We start from the raw sequence: 20,545 nt of genomic DNA on the forward strand, positions 1-20,545 counted from the left end.
AAGGTCAGAGGCAGGAGACGCAGGGGGAAAGGAAAAGGGGGAAACTCACAGATTTGGGAGAAAAGGAGGATAAAATAAGGCCAGGGAAGGTTCTGTCCATTATAGGGGGGGTGGGGGGGTGGAGAAAGATTTCATAGGCAGCCTGCTTTTTGTGAAATATTTCATAGAGGAAATTAATTATTCAGAGGTCCAGCTCTCTGGTTCAAGAAATTGTGCCTTCAATAAAACAGGGAACAGTGTCTTTTGCAGGGGTTGCCATGGAAACCTAATAACCAAGCAGGCAGATAAATAAATAAATCAATTAATAAAGCAGCCCTGGCCTCCCCCTCTCTCCCTTCAGGTATAGCTCATCACACCCCTTCTCCCTGGCTTTACAGAAGAAACACTTGAGTTTTCAGTGTATAAACAACTCTAACCACAGTAAAAACCTCAAGTTCACCGTTTTCCCGTGCAGCAGCAGACGTGAGACCTCCCTCTGGACCACCTGTGTTCCCACCCTACGACACATCCTCTGAATCCCCTTTCAGAAACGGCTGGGTTTTTCTCCGCCATGCCCCCCGCTCATTCACATTTCACACCAGCTTTTCCTTCTCTCCCGAATTCTCACACTGTGCCAATCAGCGTACCTCTGCTACAGAGCACCCCACACCTGCCTCTGCCACAACAAACAGGCCCCAGTCAGACCAGGGCCAGCACAATGCACAGGCCAGGAACAGGCCAGGAACAGGCCAGGAACAGGCCCGTGACAATGGGCTCCATATGTCTGGGGCAGGCATGTGGAGTAAAGGCTAAAGGAAGGTGCGTAGGACAGAACATGTGTCAGACACAAATGTGTAAGAGAGAAATGTGCACTTGAATTAAGGACTTGAATTGCAGTTTTTGCACACAGATTCGCTTAACCAGCAGCCAGAAACATGGCTTTCTAATGAACCCAAATGAGCATTTGAGAAACCCTACCTCCCACGAAGAGAAATTGGAATATAACTTATGAAAATATGAAAGTCTAAAAATAAAGTGGTATAATGAGGTAATGTTACAATGTACCAATGTACTATAAAGTAATTCTTTTTTTTTTCTTTTTTCTTTTTTTTTTTTACATAAAGCCAGTGGGAACCATTTTCAAAATATACAAATCAGTAGTTTGTACAACTTAACAACTACCGAGTATTAGGTCGGTTGTTAAAGGCAATTGATAACATTTGTGCCATTTTCTTCGTAACTATATTTATTACTTTAACTGTAGCAAACTAATTGAAATGCATAAAATCTTGAAATTGGCTAGTTGAAGTACTGATGCTCGAATGGCAATTTGTTTTTCAAATTGTCTTTGCAAGCCAAGCAAGTTATTTACACGACATTAGGGTGTGTAGAGAGGCGCACGACGAGACGCCGGTCTGATAAACCGTGCATGTGCGCGTTATCCTGTCGGGAAGCAGGGGCCAGACTGTCTGTGTACGCACGTGTAAGTGCATCTGCGTGGGCGTCCGTGCATGCGTGTTCACACGTGTCAGCGCGAAGAGGAACACAAAAGGCAGGCGACGCTGGAACTGCGAGCGCGCCTTTGCGTTCAGGCCCGGGAGACGGTCGAGCGCGCTCTCCCCAGGGCTGCGGACCAGAGAGACAATCCCCGGCCCCTGGAGAGCGGCGTAGCGGGCACTCGGTGACAGATGGCGCCCCCGCCGCTGCTCCCCCCCCCCCGTGGCAGGCTCACACCAGATCAGTGACATTCTGTCTCATTAGAGCCTGGCTAATTAGCGCAGCCTCTTGCAGGGGGGAGGCCGTTGCACTGGTCACTCAGAAGGCCCGGCGGCTGGGCGATAGCGGGCGGCCTGTGATCTGATTTACGCTCAATCACAGGCCCTCAGGAGGCGCGGGGCCCGCCCACACGCGCCTCCTGACACGGCCGACCACTCCCCCACACCGCTGCGCTCCGCGGGAGGCAGGACTGCGGCTCCAAGGTTAGAGACTCCATCTCCACCAACAGCGCCAAAAAACACACAGGAAAAAAGGATTTGTGTCAAGACAAAAATGTAATAATGTTCTGTTTAAATGTTAACATAACCCGCCCTTCATTGGCGTAGGCAAAATAAAAAATTAAAGAAGATGCGGAAAATGCAAGGGTGATTTAATCCAATACCATCAAAGAAGAATAAGTGCTCTGTTGTTACTGAGTGAGTGTGTGAGGTAACAACGCCCCCCTCCCCCCAAACACACACACACACACACCCACACACCCCTCCCCCTCCTCTCCGAGGGGCGCTGCCACACGGCGGCTCCTGTGCCAATCCCTCGCCTCCTCCACCGCGAGGCTCCTGGATTCCTCCGCTGAGCGGCCAATCACACGCGGGGCGGGGGCAGCGGGCAGAGAGCGCGCCCAGACCCCCGCTGACCCACCGACGCCGCCAGACTGCTCCGTCTGCGCGGGGACGTCCAGCCGGTGCCCCTACGGGCCGGGAGGGGGACCAGCTGCCCAGGGAGTGCACATTACGAGATGGAGCCGCAGATAACTGCTCTCTCAGGCCCCCTTTCAGCTGCGTAATTAGCAGGATCCTTATCTGCCGCTCAATTCACATTCACACCAGACATGAATGGAGCTGGAGCCGCGAGAGGCACAGAGGAATCCTGGGCTCTTTCCCCCGCTCTATCTCACAAACCATCACTCCACCAGAAAACCTTCAGAATTAATGCAAGGGTTGTCCTCCCCCCCCCCCCCCCCACCGCCCTCTCTCTCTGTCTTTGAACTCGCTAACAAAAACAGTGGTTTGTGCATCAAACTGCAATTTAGTAAAACAAAGGTATCTGGTGCTATAATCAGCTCCATCAGCAGAACCCACTGATACTTTCAGATAATTTGAGCCTTTTAAGCAAATTAATTTTTTTTTTTGTTAAATGTGATTCTGAAAATGTTAAACTGTGCACATATGGATATATGAAACCTTCATAAAAACTGTAATTAAAGAAATGTGCAGCAAGCCCATTATTACAGATTTAAACAGACAGTAATTTCTCTCTCACAGGCCGTTATTCAGCTATGGGTTGTTCTCCGGTAAGATAACAGTGTCTGCTCAGCTGAAAGCCACGCAGAACTAAGCTAATATAAACACGTTTGTTTTATGTTGAAACATTGTCTGGTCTTCTCAAGCCCACAATAAAGGAGACATATGTCATTGTGTAAATTATTACTCTGAAAGTGATCGAGGGTTTCACAATATACTCCCTTATTTTACCTCTAAGAGTGCTGAGTATCTCAAAGAGAAAAATCCCTCATGCTGATAAACCCCTGTAATGAACGTCTAGGTTTTTTTTCTTTATTTTGTTTTTAAAAGACTGTTTTAGGTAATATCGGTGGGCAGCTGCAAAAAGCCTATGACATATGCCAAAGACTATCTCTCAATTCTTGTTCAACAAATGCCTAAACCTGCCTAAAAATTCAGCCCATTAGGCAAACCACTTAATCTAGGCGCAAATCATTGCACTAAAAATGAACCATTATTCTGAAAAGCTCACCCAAGTAAAAAACGTTTCACGTACAGTAATTTCAGTCAAATTTAGTCAACTACTGTTGTTTAAGTTTGTATGAAGACAATAGAAAGCCCTACACAATTCTACACAAGGAACTTCATTCCACCAGGTCGATGTCTCAGCTTTTTGGCTTCATTAGGCAAAGTCTGTTGCTTTCTTTAAGACCGTACTGCAAAGAAAGAGCCACTTCAGCCTGTGTGTGGGGCTGTACCTGACTCTTGGAGGCTGCCACCTTTGCGAAGAGTGCCTGAGAGACCTTGGCACGCTTCATCTCCTGCTGTATCTCGTCATAGATGGAGGCATTGATGTTCAGCACACAACTGTCCACCTTCCCATTCCATTCAGAGGGGATTGGAGAGGGCTTCACCTGGCCGGAGAACAGAGCAGGATTAATCCTGAGAGTGGTCCAACAGCAGCTATTAAACACACCACTGGTACAGCCCGTTTACTGAGGAGTGATAAAAAGTTCTTCACATTCTGAAACACCATCAAAATCTCCCAGTTTTACAGTCACGTAACAGGACCTGCAAAGAAATTCATTCCTTAAAACTCCCCGTCTGGTCAAAAAGTGTTTTCAAACACTTGTATTAATGAAATCACTTGGGTATGAAAATTACTAAGGTATGGAGGACGTTTTTCTGTAACATTTCTAGGTCATCACTAAAGTTGTAATTCAATACTGCTGCTCTCAGACTTGACCTCAACTTTTAATGAAGGAATTAAGCAATCAATCGTTCTTCAGCCTACAAGAGCACTTATGCTGTTGAAAGTTAAAGAAAAGCCACACAAGCATTCGACTCCATCCGAGAACGCAGGTGTATACAATATGAAACCCAACTGCATCAGTTCTGAGTTCCCAGCCTGTAGCGGATAAGGCAAGAAGCAAAGGAGCAGTGCCTTGCTATTTCATTTCAAAGTGAATGCTGCTCCCAGTTTTTCTAACCTACACCTTACTGTAAAACTGTACACTCTAACACACTACCCACAAGACTGACATTAATAAGGAAAGACAGAGAGGATAAAACAATGGTTGTTGTTAAAACTATGTCCACCTGCAGTCTGTATCTTCTGACTTTCAGACCATCAGGCATTGCTTCCATTCTATAAAACTGATATTTCGGCTCAGATACAAAAAAATAAAATGATAATCCATACAAATCAATACAGAGGAACTCCAAGTTTGATTCTGTCTGTAAGAATTCAACTGTCAGCAGCATTCAAGAAGTTCTTCAGCGATTCAGCAATAGCAGCATTTCAGCTCACTCCCACTTTTCAGCCCACAATTCAGCCCTTGGGCCTGGGTTACAGGATAGTCTGGGAGAGCGTGTGGAAGCTGTGCTTATGCAGATGTGGGTGGGGAGAACTGACGGGGGAAGAGGGGGACTCACAGGAGAGATGCCCACTGGGATTCTAGGGTTCCAGTCCTCAGGCCTCACGTTATTACACTCGTCTCTCCTGGGCTGGAGGGGAACAGAACCACGTTAGGGAGGAAACAAAAGACTGCCCATTAAAACAGTGAAACAAAACATGTCGATATCTCTGCTCTCCCATGATGAATGCAAATATGTACATGTCAAACTTTCTTGGGGACAAAGTGGTCTGCACTGTGTACTGTAAGTGAATCTGGACCGTTCCCTCAATCTTACTGTAGTTCTTCAAATATGAATGATTTTATACCATTTATGCAGTGGTATAACATTGCATATTCTGGAGTTCTCTAAGTAAAAACCTGCAAAATCCAAGTCATTACTTGACAATAGCTGAATAAGCAAAACAAAGTGTGTCAGTAACTATAAATACTTAACACATTTCAAAGAAACAAACACAAGAGTCTGCATTACATTAGTTCTGCAAAGTTAGGTTCTCACAACAAAGACACATTTTTGCAGTACATGATCGCTCCCAGATCCAAATATGAATTGTATTAGAAGTATCATAAACTCCTCGTGTCTCCATTACTCTTACGGCAAACTCGACAGAGAAGCACGACAATACAGGTTTCGCTGCCAGACGAATGCAGGGAGAGAGCACAGGGCTCATGTGATTGACAGGTGCAATGCAGGCAATTAAAATGGTGGAGAAAATGGCGATTGCAAAGACTGAATAATTATCTGTGCGTGTGTTTATTTATATGAAGTTTATTTTCAAAGTTTTTTTTTTTTATAGGTGTCACATCATTTATTCACCTGGAACACAGGGACTGCTATGAAGCCCGTGCCGGCGTAGAACACAAGCCCATAGTCTTTAAGCCTGCCGCACTCAACCTGTCATTCCCCTCAAGTGCTGTACGCGGTGAGCGCTGTGTACCGAACGATGCATCCGATATATAAAGAAAGTCAAGGATTACACGCCATTACAAGACTGAAATTAAATTAAATATCACTCATTTGTACAATTCATTTAGCCAACTTGTTATGGGACATTTCACTATAAAGGATCCACAAAGGATGGCTGAGGTGTCTGCAGTGAGTTATACTGCCACAAGAGCTAATCACTGAGGTTGGAACATACAAACTAATGAAAGCAGCCTGATGATCCATTTACTTGCTTGAAAAACATACCTCCATATCTTATTTTATGACAGCGATAAAACCAGTGCTGTCTCCTGAATTGCAGTGATATATGCACTCAAATTTACATAAGTGTCTCCAGCACAGCGAGTAGAATACGCCTCATGACAAGAGACAAGCCCAAGTTGGTGTCTGCAGGTGACCGAGGCCCTCCTTCGCCCCGTCTCTTTTCAGCACGTGAAACGGCGCACTCTTCTCCCTCTCTTCTCCCTCTCTTCTCTCTCTCCGCTCCCTCTCCTGTGTGACCAGCCTGCCAATCGGCAGGCCTGCGTTACCGGTGACCGCTGCGAGGTGTACGTTATCTCTGATGTACTGGAAAATTACAACCTTGAAGGTGGGACTGCTGCGCCACAATCAAATTATTACACCCCTGCCAGCTGTGCTAAAGCACTGAGTGAGCTCAGACTGCGATAGCCATAAAGCAGGCGTATTCCCACACCTCTATCTCGCCCGTATCTCTCCGCGCATCTCTGCCTGCACCCTGCGCGCATGTACACACGTATCTGCCCATCTGTGCTGACACCAGCCCTCTGTTGTGAGATATTTCCACTGGATATGGGGCCATAGCTCCGCCATTCTTCAGGTAATAAACATGAGAAAAGGTGAAATCGTGTGCGTGCTGTATATATGTTCCTGTACGTGTGTATCTCAGTGTGAATGTGCTGTATTCAGCATTTCACCATCATGGAGGGAATGATAGGATGGTATATTCGTGTGATTTGCTGAAAGGCAGTCGCGTATTACAAAACATGCGGTGTCATGCTTCTGAATGCATTTTGTGTTTGTGTCAACACAAGTGGCCTTGTTACCACAGTAACAAGATCATTAATCAATTACAAGACACAAAATAAATAAATAACCTATTATCATTTATAATTATTATTATTATAGGTGTTTGGAAATTTTTTTTAATATCAGTTCCATGATAGCCCAGGTCTGGAAACTATTGTTAGTCACATAAGCAGAACTGTAGAAACCGTAATAAAAATGTACTGTACTTTTCCTGCAAATAATAAAGATGTCCATACTTTCCATTTTCAGTCTAGGAATAAAGTAAGGGGATACATCAAAAAATCTCAACTTGATATAAACTGATGAGTTTTGGTGAAACAAACCGACAGACCTACTGCCACAATCAATACCACTGACCAGGATTTCTCAAAAGACTTTTCCCAGCTGGTATATTTACAGAAAATGTGTGGTTTTTGTATTTATTTCTTCTTATTTTTTAATGTACTTATTTTTAACATTTAGGCACCATATCCATGTTATTGGAAATGGGAGCTATTTTAAAATCATATTTACCAGCAGCTCCGGCTGTTTTGATACAAATGCCAAAAAATCTCAGACAGCAACAGATCTGTGTGTATGTGTGTGTGCGTGCGTGCGTGAGTGTGCGTGCGTGTGTGTGAGTGTGTGTGCGTGTGCGTGTGTGTGCGTGTGCGTGTGCGTGCGTGTGCGTGTGTGCATTCGCCTGTGTGTCTGCATGTGTTGCAAGATCGAAAGCAATTGGGGGCATTTCATGCATGTTTAGCCACAATCTCAAATAAAGTATTAAAGTGTGCAGAATTAATCATGAGGGATCTCACCACAAAACAGGATGCCTGGACACCTAGGGCTGCAATTTCTCCCACCCAAAACCTTAGGAATGAACCGCAAACGTGCATTTCTTCCGGTGCCACAGGTTCAGAGTCTGATGCACTTTCCCCACAGCCCCTGAGGGGCCGGGCCCCCAGCCCCTGGACTTCACTTGCCACGCTTGAGGGGCCTCCCTTTCCGAGGCAGGGTGGCACCAGGGGACTCTTTGTCCCTGATAAAAGCCCTTCTTCGTCAGAATGAACAGAGACGGGCTTTGTCTCTTCTCTCCCCAGACACACTCAATCCCTCTTAAAATCTACTTGAGTGGAAAAGTTGCTACAGTACATACCTTTTAAATAATTCAGTTTGACTGGACGGTGGGGGGGGGAGAGGGGGTAGGGGGGGGGTCATAAGGTCAGGGAAGGGAAGAGGGAGACCCACAGGGCTTCCGCTTTGGTAAATCGCATCCCACATTGAATACATAATTTAAAAATTTAAACAAGCAACAGAACACACTTCTTAAGGCCCTTAAAGCCGCATTGCATCAGTCAAGTACCGATGCTTTAGGTACATTTCTGTGAAATGAGTAAGCTCTACAGTCACTACAGCTTGTAAAAGAGGCGGACTTAGGGAGGCCTACCTGCACAGGGCGGGGAGGGGGGGTGCTGATGAGGGGCGTGGGGCCCATGGCCGAGGCTGCGGTCAGGCTGCGTTCTCGCTCGTCCTGATAGATGCGGTCGCGTTCGGCTTCGGGCAGCTGCAGGAAGTTCTGCATGGCGCGCAGGTTCACCAGCAGGGACTGGGACGCTGTCTTCGGGTCCTCTTCTTTCCGCAGGATCTCAGAGAGCAAGCCCTTCCGCAGAGTAAACGCACTATCAATCCATCTGCACTGGGAGACCCAGGTCTAAATCAGTACTGCGCCGTGAGAGCCATGTCTAAATCAGCACTGCACTGTGAAACCCAGGTCTAAATAAGCACTGCACTGTGAAACCCAGGTCTAAATAAGCACTGCACTGTGAAACCCAGGTCTAAATCAGCACTGCACTGTGAAACCCAGGTCTAAATCAGCGCTGCATTGTGAAACCCAGGTCTAAATCAGCACTGCACTGTGAAACCCAGGTCTAAATCAGCACTGCACTGTGAAACCCAGGTCTAAATCAGCACTGCGCTGGAAAACCCAGGTCTAAATCAGCGCTGCACTGTGAAACCCAGGTCTAAATCAGCGCTGCACTGTGAAACCCAGGTCTAAATCAGCACTGCACTGTGAAACCCAGGTCTAAATCAGCGCTGCATTGTGAAACCCAGGTCTAAATCAGCACTGCACTGTGAAACCCAGGTCTAAATCAGCACAGCGCTGGAAAACCCAGGTCTAAATCAGCACCGCACTGGGAAACCCAGGTCTAAATCAGCACTTCGCTATGAAACCCAGGTCTAAATCAGCACTGTGCTGGGAAACCCAGGTCTAAATCACCACTGCGCTGTGAAACCCAGGTCTAAGTGAGCACTGTGCTGGGAAACCCAGGTCTAAATCAGCACTGCGCTATGAAACCCACATCTAAATCAGCACTGCACTGTGAAAACAGGCCTAAATCAGAAACCCAGGTCTAAATCAGCACTGCCCTTGTGTTAAAGACAAACAGGATTTAATTAAGCTTCGAGATGAAACCATTACAAAAAAGGGTTGAGAAGCACATGCTTTTCAGGAGCAAATGTTTGATATCTGTTCATTCTGATTCAATAGAATCTGAATGTGCAATTGCACAGACACACAGAATGATCAAGATTTGCATGGTTTTAGGTACTGGTTTTTTGTACTGATCCAATTGTTCTGAGACTATTATTTATATTTTCATTTTTATTTTGCGGAATGATAAGGGGTGGGGTCACAATGTTGGAATGATGGCGAACAAGTAAAATTGCTGACAGAATGTTATCAATTCATCTCAGTGAGAAAGCATAAAATTCAGCATAAAAAGGGGTCATTTGCATTTAGACTGAAATGCAAAATGGCTATCCCTTTTTAAATGATTATTTCATGGAAACAAATATATTTGCAAATAGCCAAAATTTACAACATACCCCTAAAGTTGGCATCTGCCATCATGTACAAATTAATCTGACCTTATGACTGTTAAGAGAAAAAACCCCTTTTTACAGATTGCATTGGCATGTAGACTATGAACTGGACATATTTCCCTATTCAGTATATAAAAACAGTATATATATTCACGACATTAGAATATGAATTAAGCATGCAATAAAACATAACTTAAGAAATGTATAACATGTTGGCATGTTAGTTATATATTGTGTGTTATGAACATATGAAACAATGAAATAATGAATAAAAAAAAACATTTTTCTATCTTGCAAGATCAATGACAATAACATTAATTCACCTCAGTTCACATCTTAAAAAATAAAATAAAAAACAAACACACACACACACACACACACACACACACACACACACCCACACAATAACGATTATCAAACCGTAGTACGGTCTATACTATATCTATCCAAGCACTACAGTACTGAGGAGACTGGGAGCCAGTGTAGATTACACTTTACTTTCACTTCAACAGGTAAGTTCCTCCAATTACTATATTGATTGTGAGGCATTTTAAATCTCAAGCTAATAAAACTGGACAGATGCTAGATTATAGGAGCTGAGCACAGAAGTAAGGCTCATAGGCAGGAATCAGCTTTTGAATGCTAGCACTGTCCTTCTACAGCAAACATGCAGGTGGAGAATGCAGTGACTACAGAGACCTGCAGAACCCCATACACATTCTTTCACACAGACACCGCTGCGTGTCATTACAAGAAATGTTGATTAGACGGCTGTTGAAAAATGTACAATAAATATTATAAGAGCTTTCAAAGGCTCATTACCAATTCTTTATACTGTGGATAAATTAGAGGCAGCCAAATTGCAGCAAAAAAAGAAAGAAAAAAACCACCGTCTAGTCTCCACACAGTCTCATCTTTGAGCGTACTCACAGATTCCAGCAGATATTATCAGTCTCACGCAACTTCAAAGCAGCCGAGAAATGCGGCTTGCTGCAACCCTCCCGAAAATATGCAGAACATATTTAGACATTATCGCTCCCTTGCTGTAAACTGAAATCACATGTTTGAGTGGCGGTCCGTGACCGAGCGTGGCCCACCCCCCGGGGCTGGCAGTAGGCCAGGTGCGTCGCCGTGCAGACATTCCACGTCTCACCTGACGGCGAGCGCCAGTCACGGCTCTCCCTTCCTGCAGGAATTCGGGGGGTGAGTGGCTCTAATAACTGCCTTCGGTCAACAATGCCGAGCTTCATTGTGCGTCCTCCGTAACAGATTCACGTAGGTTTGTCCTTTGAGACTGAACAAAAAAAGCCCTGTGGCACCGTGGGCATCTCTGCGCTCCTACGGACGCCGACGGTGGAGGAACACTGAGCCGCGTTGTTCTGTCTGTTAAGGGCTCTGTCACACAGTGAGCAGGCCCTATCTGCTGGCCTCACATAGGTAGCGTGCAGTGCGATCACTTCATGGAATTTCACTGAGCACGGTGTCATGAGGAAACGCAGGTAGGGTAAGCACAGTGCTCACTGTCACCCCAGCACTCAGAGGTCCTCGGCAGTACTGGATCTGCTGCTGCCTCTCTACAGATGCACTTCCTACGCACTGCGACATCAGGACAGACCGCCAGCACCCGGTTCAGAGAGAAAATCACATCTCCCAGGAAACGGTCCACTGTCAGTCCCCGATGTAAGCAGCCTTCACAGCACACAGGTTAATTACCTAGAAAATATCTGATGAAATAAAAGTAGTCCTCTTTGATGTAATTTCGTACCGCGCACAAATAATCAGCGATTCCCCTTGTTTTCAAAGGAAGTTGGCATGAGAACACCGTGGCTCTGCTCGCAGCCTTACAGCAAGCATTAAATCGAGCATCCATTTTGCTTCGGTAAAAACGGTCATGACACGATGTGTATCCGAAGCATTCATAAAAAGGCGAGCGAAATTCACGCGCGCCGGCCTGACGGAACAGCCTGCGAGAGCAAAGGTGTGGATGAAGGGCGGCCTGCCATGAGCACGCTGCACTGACACCTCGCCCAGTTTCATTAAAACCTTTTCTCACATGGAGTGCTCTCAGTGAGGCCCCCTTCCCAGCGGCAGTGCTGTACGCGTCCAGCCCTGATTGTGTGTGCCTGGACTTGGCACGGCGTGTGGAGGGACTGCATCAAAGGCATTCTCTGCACAGAGACACCCTCAGCATCCTGCCCGCTGCCTCCAGCCCTCTCTGAACCCGCTTCCCAAACACCGGTCTAGACGCAGTCCGCTAGCCTTCCGCGCGTCGGCAACACGCTAAAATGGAAGCCAAGAGCGAGGCTCTTTACGGTCTGCTTTTACCACAGAAAGAATAAAAACCAGAGAAATCAATTTAAGATTACATTTTCACATCCAATTTCCAATTAATTCCATGGAAAGGTAATTTCAATATAATAAAAAAAAATGTTCATACTTGATTGTATCTACAGTATATAATGGCTTACACAGTATATAATTGCATCCTCGGATGTCTACACACTGAACGTGGGGGAGACTTACCGGGATAGAACCCATCCGCCATTTTGCATTATAATTCTCCCCATATACCAGTGGAGAGGGAGAGAATCACTACCCCAGGGAGGCTGGGGATGATTAGGTAGCCAGATTTAGAGAATCATATAGGGAATTTGGTCAGGGCACAGGAGAACTCTGGCGGTTTGGAATTAGTACCATGGGAACAGTAATGACCATAGCGAGACGACCACTACTTTAGCACATTATCAATGCACTGGGTCTGCTCGGTCCAAAAAAAAAAAAAAAAAAAAGACAGCTCGCTATTGGTGTTCTGATTGGAGTTTACTCAATTCCCATCTCAGTAAATCAGCTGTTACAATTCGGAGGGCTGAAGAAAAGCATGAAGATGGACTCTGCCTGAAATCACTTCTGATGCAAAATGTTGGTGTTAGTTTAGCAGACGACTTACATTTGATTAGACTAAGCAGGTCCCAACAGCTGCATTGATCTTACCCACTAGACTATAGACTGTCCCACTGATCTTACCCAGACTATAGGCTGCCCCTCAGTAAGCAGCGGACATTTCCCTGTCGTATGTCACGGTGTTAACGCCCGTGGCTGTCCCAGGAGAGCCTTACCTGTGTCCTGTTGAATGCCACTCGGGCGAACACGGCCTGTGAGATCCCGGCCCTCTTCAGCTCGTCCCGCACCCACTGGTAGATCTCGTTGGAGACCTCTGTGTTGGAGGACACCTGCGGCTCCATGGGCTTGTTGAGGGCGCGGTTGACGGGCGGGTGGTTCAGGTACTGCTGGCTCAGGGACTGCTGGGCCAGGAGCCGGTTGACGGCGTACTGCTGGTTGAGGATCTGAGCCATGACGATCTGCTGGTTGACCAGCTGCGGGCTGATGGGGGTGGACACCAGGCCGGGGTGCAGGCTGGGCAGCTGGGCCCGGCCGGAGGGCTGGCCCCCGTGGGGCATGGGCGCGGGCGAGGGGGGCTGCTCGGCGGTGCTGCCCGGGATGGGCTGCTGGCTGAAGCCCATGTGATTGGTCCCGGGTGGGGAGAGATCCGACAGGCTGTCCATCTCCGCTGGAGCAGTGACCGAGAGCAAGCAGGGGAAAAGATGAATACAGAGGCTTGCTCCCATAAAGGGAAAGAATGGTGAACACCATTTCAATCAGATTATTGGGAAACATGCAACTGTTTTTATTGCCTTAACATTTGTTATAGACATGTAGCTATACAGTTATTAATTGCCTTCAACAACCCAACTCACTGCAGTATGCACAGTTCATTTAATAAAGGGAACGATGCAATCCCTATAACTATCCCTTTTTAACATTAATTTAACAACTACTGCAAATGGAGAAAAACTTTCTAACTTTTCAACTTTTGAACTTCACAGTGCATTTATTTGCGCACTTATTTTGCCTTGCCAAATGTTAAGTGCAAAATATAAGACTGCAACTGTGGAATCCCAGCCAAATAAATAAAAATAAATAAGATAATGGATGCCAGATTTTTAAAGGCCTTTAGTCTAAACATGATTTGCATTGCAATTTAAATGCTTGTGGATGTATTTTACTACGTATTATGTATTAAAAGATGACAATTTTTGTTACATTATGACATCATGTTACAAATTTCTAAGAGTTCATTAAAAACATTATTATCTAGCTATAATCTCCATTTATGAGTTTAGCTATCTAGCTAACATCAATTTGCTTAACTCGCAAGGTGCATCAATGCTAGTTCTTACCTTGTATGAGATCTATTGCAGGCATGCACCTTAATAGCTCATCAACACTTAAACTCAAACAACAAGCAATAAAGCATTGAAATGATGTCCCTTTGGCATTGCAAAACAAGTACCTAAATCCTGTCAGCAATTATTACCTGTTACCTGATTATTATCATAGTTGTTATTGTGCAAGGTGAGAGAAAAAACAGAAAACAGAAGAACCAAAGAATAGAAATAGAAAAATAGAACCCCAATAATAACAGAAAAAAATACACATAAGCGAGAACAACGCTATCATTTATTTCATTCAGGGAACCAGAAGGCAAGTAGGAAAGAGAAATGACATTCGGTCAACCAGGGACTGCATGAATCAGAGGAGTATTGTGGTTGAGAATTCCATGGTGACCACGGAAGGTCGCTGGTATCATGGCAGCAATATGAGTTTGAACTCTGCCACTGATATATCAGCTATCAAGTGAGATTAAAGTAACATGTGGTTATAAAAGAAGTAAATAAAATGACTTCTAAAATCAAATATATTGGCTACACAAAACATGGCGCGGTGAAGCACAGACTGTACTCGGCTATCCCTCACAAATAAAAGGCCTCAGTGTGTGTCCTGCATCTCCAAGCCCTGGCAGCTCCCAAAATTAGTTTATAATGTCCATGGCAGAATCATGTGAGCAATAAAACGCAGCTTAAATAGACAAGGCCCTAATGTGGCATGGCAGCACATTCTATATGCGCACATGAGGCAACTCATTCGTATGAATCATTCTTTATGCTCTTAATTCTAAAGCAAGGTATGCAGGTCTGCCAGCATTCAAATTTGGGAAGGACTAAATATAGCCCGTGGCAGTACGTCGCTCAAGTGTTGAGGCTGTAAACCTCGGACAGCCTCAACAGTACAAGTAACATGAAATCGCCGTTTGACCACACTTTGATAATACCTTTGGCTGCATTTCTTAAGTGTTCAGAGTCCACCTGTTACTACACTAATGTGAAAGTTACACTAAATATCAAGTTGCATTGGAGAATCCAGCATCTATCTCGTGAAAATCATTTAGAGTATTCCTCTTCCGCTGAACTTAATTGACCGAAGACTAAACTACACAATGTAACACCTACAGCACAGCGTAAGCAAAAGGACAGCTCCTCTCTGAAGATTACACCATAACACCCTATCCCAGGGATTTAAAAAAAGATTAAGTGTAGTATATGCACCAGGGACTGGATGCATATACGCAAGTGGAGAGGCTCAAAAAACACAAATCCAAGAGCATGCATATGCTTCCCAACTGTCAGAACGCACAAAATCAGCCAACAATCCTTTTTTCCACACTTCACAGAAACAAAAACTTATAATAATCACTCTCAGAAACATCAATCCCGTTCCCTGCTCCACCGCATTTTGCCTTTTGGTCTCATCTTTGCCTACAAAACTGCTGGGGGGCATGTACACCGTTTCCATGCCGATTGAAAAGGCTACAAAAAAAAAAGAGAGAGAGAGAGAGACAGAAAGCAGTGGAGAGGCCAGAGTCCTCGTGTGGAATCCAACACAAAGCGGCTGAGATTAGAGGCACAATGGGAGCGGGATGTAGGTTGAGCGAGTGAGCGAACGGGCGAGCGACTGGAGAGAGCACCACAGTCCAGGCTCTCTCTCTCTCTCTCTCTCTCAGCCCATTTCCCCTGGGGGACTGCCCTCTCTGCTAGCCAAGAGCACGAGCTTTGGCCACAAGTGGAAGCGGCCATGTCGCATTTTAATCTCCTGTCAAAAATCTGAACTTCAGGGTACTTCCAAAGTACCAAAAAACAAAAAATATACTTTTTTTATTTACAAGATAAAAAAAAATAGATTTTTTTTACTGCATCAAGTAGTTATTGCTGGCCTCCGTACATATACTTTAGAGTGAGAGGCATTGAATCTGAATGAAAGATCTAGTGACAAGGTTTAGTCTAAGTCCCTCGTGAAAAACGTTTTTGTTCCCAAGGGCAAAATATCGCTTCAGGAAATATCAAGCTGTATAAATGACATGCATGAAATGTAACCAATGCAAATTGTATTAGGTAGGACCATCGCATATGCAAATAAATGGACAGAGACAGGTATACTACCATGAACATGAATATGACTTGCGTTTACGGTACAACAATGTTACACGCCACCATGAACAAGGATCAGCACTACACACTGCATCTTTCAAACACAAGAATGATGATGACACCAGGCAATATCGCTCATCTCAGCTCATCATTAGCCTGTAATCCACAATGAGTCTAGACATTTGTCTTGAAACATCTCAAAGCCTGACTGCATCCAGAAAGTTAATCAATGCACTTATGATTGCGCGCAAATGTGTGCTTTCAAGTCCGTGTGTGAAATGCATTTTCGATACGTTTCGATTTCCATCTCCACGAGTCTCCTCCTGCTTCTTGTGACAACAAGACAGCCTCTGTGTGTCTCCCTCGCTAATGCCAATTCCACCGAATACCTCCCGGCCTCTCCTGCTGAAGGAAGCTAGCTTACGTTCCTCCTGACGCTGGTGAACGCTACAGGCGGGGACGTGGCGGTGGGGCGTGACACGTGACGTACCTAACGCGGTGGCGCGGGGGCTGTCGTGGAGGACGCAGGTCCCCAGGTACCCCTCCAGCTGGGAGGGCTGGCGCATCACTGCGCAGACCAGGGGAGAGAGAGAGAGAGCGTATCAGGGCCTCTGTACGCAAACGCACTGAGGAGGGAGCTCCGCTCTTAGCAGAGATCACATTATGGCCCACAAATACAATTCCAACATAGACAGCTTATTACAGGCAACCCAACTGACATTCTAATACACATGTTCATATACATTCGTATCCTAATCTGCAGCCCTACAACTCAGTCAAGCTGTAATAAATGCAGGTGACTTGAGAGGAGTGGGTAGTAGATAGCTACCGTAGCTAACGATAACCCTGCACAATCTGCTAGCGATCAAAACCACCAAAGCCAGCATTAGTACTATTTTTAATATATTCTAAACCTTTTTTAAGTTTGTAGAATGAGGTACTTTATGAAGAAGTGAAAAGGCACAGAATGCTTATGCAGGCAGTAAGTGGTTACCACTATCATTATGTTAATAAACGTCCCTCCATACAAGACAGCAAAGCAGGCTTTCTTAACATTTCCACAGTCAGTGTGATGTATGAATCTCGACTTCACATCCCAGCATCAGAAACGGTTTCATTTCCCCCACATGTAAATGGCCTTTTAGAACAATAAAACTGAAATAAACGGCAAGTAAAAATATATTATGAATAACGTGCTGAAATTAAATGAGCACTGAAATTAGAATGTGTACATATAGTACTTGAAGTGTCCGATCAAATTCAGTGACTACCGCGTGCCATTTCACTCGCTGGTCTACACTCTTCCCTCTCACATTCACGTTTCACTCATTTGTTAATCTTAATTTAATGTCTGAGGCACTTAAAATTTGATCAATGATACATTTAAAAAGACAGCAAAAATTAAATTACAACTACTGCTGTGTATGGTACAGTAATACAGCTGCAACACAACATGCATTTCAGCAGCTGGTAACCAGGCTAAAGAATATAAAGCCGTGGAAATCAACGACTGAGAGATCCGTCTTGTCTCGGGTCAATTTACTCCAGTTGTATTTTACTACAATGCAGTCATGTTCTCATCAACTATGTAGAGTTTAATCAAAAGGCAGAAGGAAGGTAAAAATCTATGCATTAATGAATGACATTTGTGAATAAAATTAATTTTAGAGTACAGTATGTTAAAAATCAGCAAGAGAAATCTTAAGTGAAAAAGTGGCTCAAAAGTAAAGGTAGACTTGGAATGTTGGCAGGAGTTGTGATATCGGGGGAGTTCCGAGAAAACATTTTTTATGACGCCATTTTGCTTACCCATCATATCTTTTGTCTTCTTGAAATGTTTATACCAGCGACCAAATTCCTGACACTTCGCCGCCGAGACATTTGCATAGTAAGTGCTGTTCACAATGGAGGAAATCATACTCTGAAAGGGAGAGAGGAGAGTTGGTACAAAAGCCTTTCAGGACCAGTAAAATGTAATATATTAAAATAGTGCAAAGTTTGAACAGCATGCACCCTATGTCCATTAAAATAAATTAAAATTGTTTTGGTGCACAAACTGCTAACAAGAATATTTATCAGCCATGCGCATGTCTGGTGATGTCCTCTAAAAAAAAAAAAGAAGTAAAAAATAAAAACTCCCTTTATAACAAATGCCACAGCGTATGACAGAGCAGGGAACATTTTCGGTCGAGTGTCAACCAGGCTGACGTTAAGGCAGCTTTACCTCGACACAGGGAGCTGGTATACCTCTCTGCTTAATTAAAGAAATCAGTCTTATTAAAACGTAGCCTCTGGAAATCAGGAAATAAAATAGACAGAGCTTAGTTTTCCCTCCTTAAATATGAGCCATTTTCTAGTAGCTTTAAAAGAAGGGGGAAAGGTTAGATTGCTGTTTGTACTAAGATCACATTTTTTTCTTTTTTTTTTGTTAGAGGGGTGCCCTTAGACAACCCAACACCATCTCAACACAAGAAGCTTATTCATCCCCATTTATTTTAATCCATCCGTCAAGATTTCTTTTTATTAAAACAATGATGTTTGTACCATCTTACTGCCCTCAGGGCAAACAGTGCAGAGACTGTTTTCACTGGTATAAATATTCAAAAGGAAAAACCATCGGTTTTGAAATTACAGGTATGCCATCGTTTCCTTTTCCATGAAGGGACACAAGGCCCCTTTAGAATGCCTGAACGTCCCTCTGCCTGAGAACACCCAGCACCCAATGCATGAGATCTCTGATGTTCAGCATTCAGTGTTCTACACTGTAATCCAAAACAAATGGTAAATACTGCAGTTAACTGAACTTTTGGCCAGTACACTGAACGCAAGTCACAAGTTGACTGAATTTCCTTGCCTGTCAGCAGTCAAGAGTTCACATTGCATAATAGCAAAATTAATATCGAAACTTAAGGGTCCCCCTAATTCTGCGATCTACATTAATATAATTTAATTTTGTAAAGTAAATCACAAGATCAATATGCTATCTGAAAAGCCTAATGGCTTTGTGCTTAGGCAGACTGCCATGCGTGGCTGTTGACAATTCATACTACAACACCCAAACTATGAGCCCAACACTGATGACTTCTCTGCTGGACACTGGTATATACAGTAGAGTGGCTGAATCAGTCTTCACTCATGAGCAACTGAGGTCAAGACAGGCCTGCTTCATTGTCCTCCCATCAGACTGCACTGCTGGCCAGACCGTGGCATCAGGAGAATGTCAGCAGTGTTAAAGACAATTTTAAAGAAGCAATAACCAAATTCTTCTGCAGCCATAAAAAAACTTTTAAAGATTTTTTTTCTTCTAAAAATATGGAACAATCAGCATCCATCATTACCATTATTATCGTAAACATATCTCGGTAATGGCACTCAGCAGGGTCTGCTGAAGACTCCTCTATTCCTCAGTCTTGACACAGATGTTGCAATAAATGTATTTCATTAATCACGCATCTCTAGCAATACATCAACCCCCCCCCCCCCCCACCCCCACCGTTTCCCAAGGTTCTGTACCGCAGTGACGTCCGCCAAACCAGCCAGATAAACAGCACCGCGTATAGTCACACCAGCAGCCACCAACAAGCAGCAGGAAGGACCTGGACCCTTTACGTGATAACCATCCTCCGACCTTATCAAGTGCCAAGGAAGTCTCACCAAATGCTATCTCCCGAGCTATCTATTCTACTCTCTGTCATGGGGGAAGCACGTAAAGATGGAACAGATCCACCGTGCCCTCTTTCCCTGCGAGCTCCCTCGTAGACTCCAGCTGAACCGAATATCGCCTTCCCATTGTGCAGGAGGGACGGGTTACTCTCCCATTTTAACACATCTTAATTACAGCCTCTTTTGACACCAATTGGGGCAAAAAAAAGCAGGAATACTTTAGCCTGTGACAGCTACGGAGCACAGCCCACAAAGATGGCTTTTGATGGCTATTTGCTGCTATGCAACTAAACAGCTGCTCTGTCAGGGCGACCGGGTGGGTGGGGAGTTCTTTTGTTGCTGTAGTTTCAAAGAAGGCAGGGGTTAAGCCTGATCACAGAGAAATACACATCGTCTGAAAGGCCGCTGATGAGCGTGAGAGCGAACAAATCCAACGCGAGTCAAACTCGGGTGAAGCTAACGGTTTGTCTTCCTTAGCATTAAACATGAAATGTATCTCTGAGCGGTCGCGTTAGGATTGGCAATGGAACAATAGCAGATTTACCCCCCCATTCTGAAACACTTCAGGGCTTTGCGAGCCTAATGCACAAAGCCTGAACCAGGCTATGAAAGAATAAAAAACTAAATGTACAACAAGGCCAAGGGACAAAGCTCAGCATTCAGGATCTCCAGTTCAAGGTCTGCTCAAATGTGGGATAATTCTCTCTGCAATTCTGTTTGTTAACCTTTTTTTTCCTGAGGATTACCGACCTTGAATGTCAAGGAAACACTAATCCTATAAAAAGGTGCCAATCACTCCTGCCTCCTCAAACA

At 44.6% G+C, this 20,545-nt stretch overlaps 1 protein-coding gene across 8 annotated transcripts in view; it reads right to left on the reverse strand.

Moving 5' to 3' along the window:
* satb1b (SATB homeobox 1b) overlaps positions 1–20,545 on the reverse strand; it is a 53,887-nt gene that overhangs the window by 11,248 nt on the left and 22,094 nt on the right. For 5 of the 8 annotated variants that reach the window (XM_061248903.1, XM_061248878.1, XM_061248850.1 and 2 more), the window contains 6 exons: positions 17,879–17,990; positions 16,560–16,637; positions 12,863–13,314; positions 8,311–8,559; positions 4,911–4,982; positions 3,734–3,889 (listed from right to left, as the gene is read on the reverse strand). In XM_061248903.1, coding sequence (XP_061104887.1) covers positions 3,734–3,889; positions 4,911–4,982; positions 8,311–8,559; positions 12,863–13,314; positions 16,560–16,637; positions 17,879–17,990 — 1,119 coding nt within the window. The remainder of the gene's footprint in view (positions 1–3,733; positions 3,890–4,910; positions 4,983–8,310; positions 8,560–12,862; positions 13,315–16,559; positions 16,638–17,878; positions 17,991–20,545) is intronic. The other 3 variants (XM_061248911.1, XM_061248896.1, XM_061248887.1) reach the window with 1 other exon arrangement.

The sequence above is a fragment of the Conger conger genome, chromosome 1 (assembly GCF_963514075.1).
Source record: "Conger conger chromosome 1, fConCon1.1, whole genome shotgun sequence".
NCBI classification, from domain to species: domain Eukaryota; kingdom Metazoa; phylum Chordata; class Actinopteri; order Anguilliformes; family Congridae; genus Conger; species Conger conger.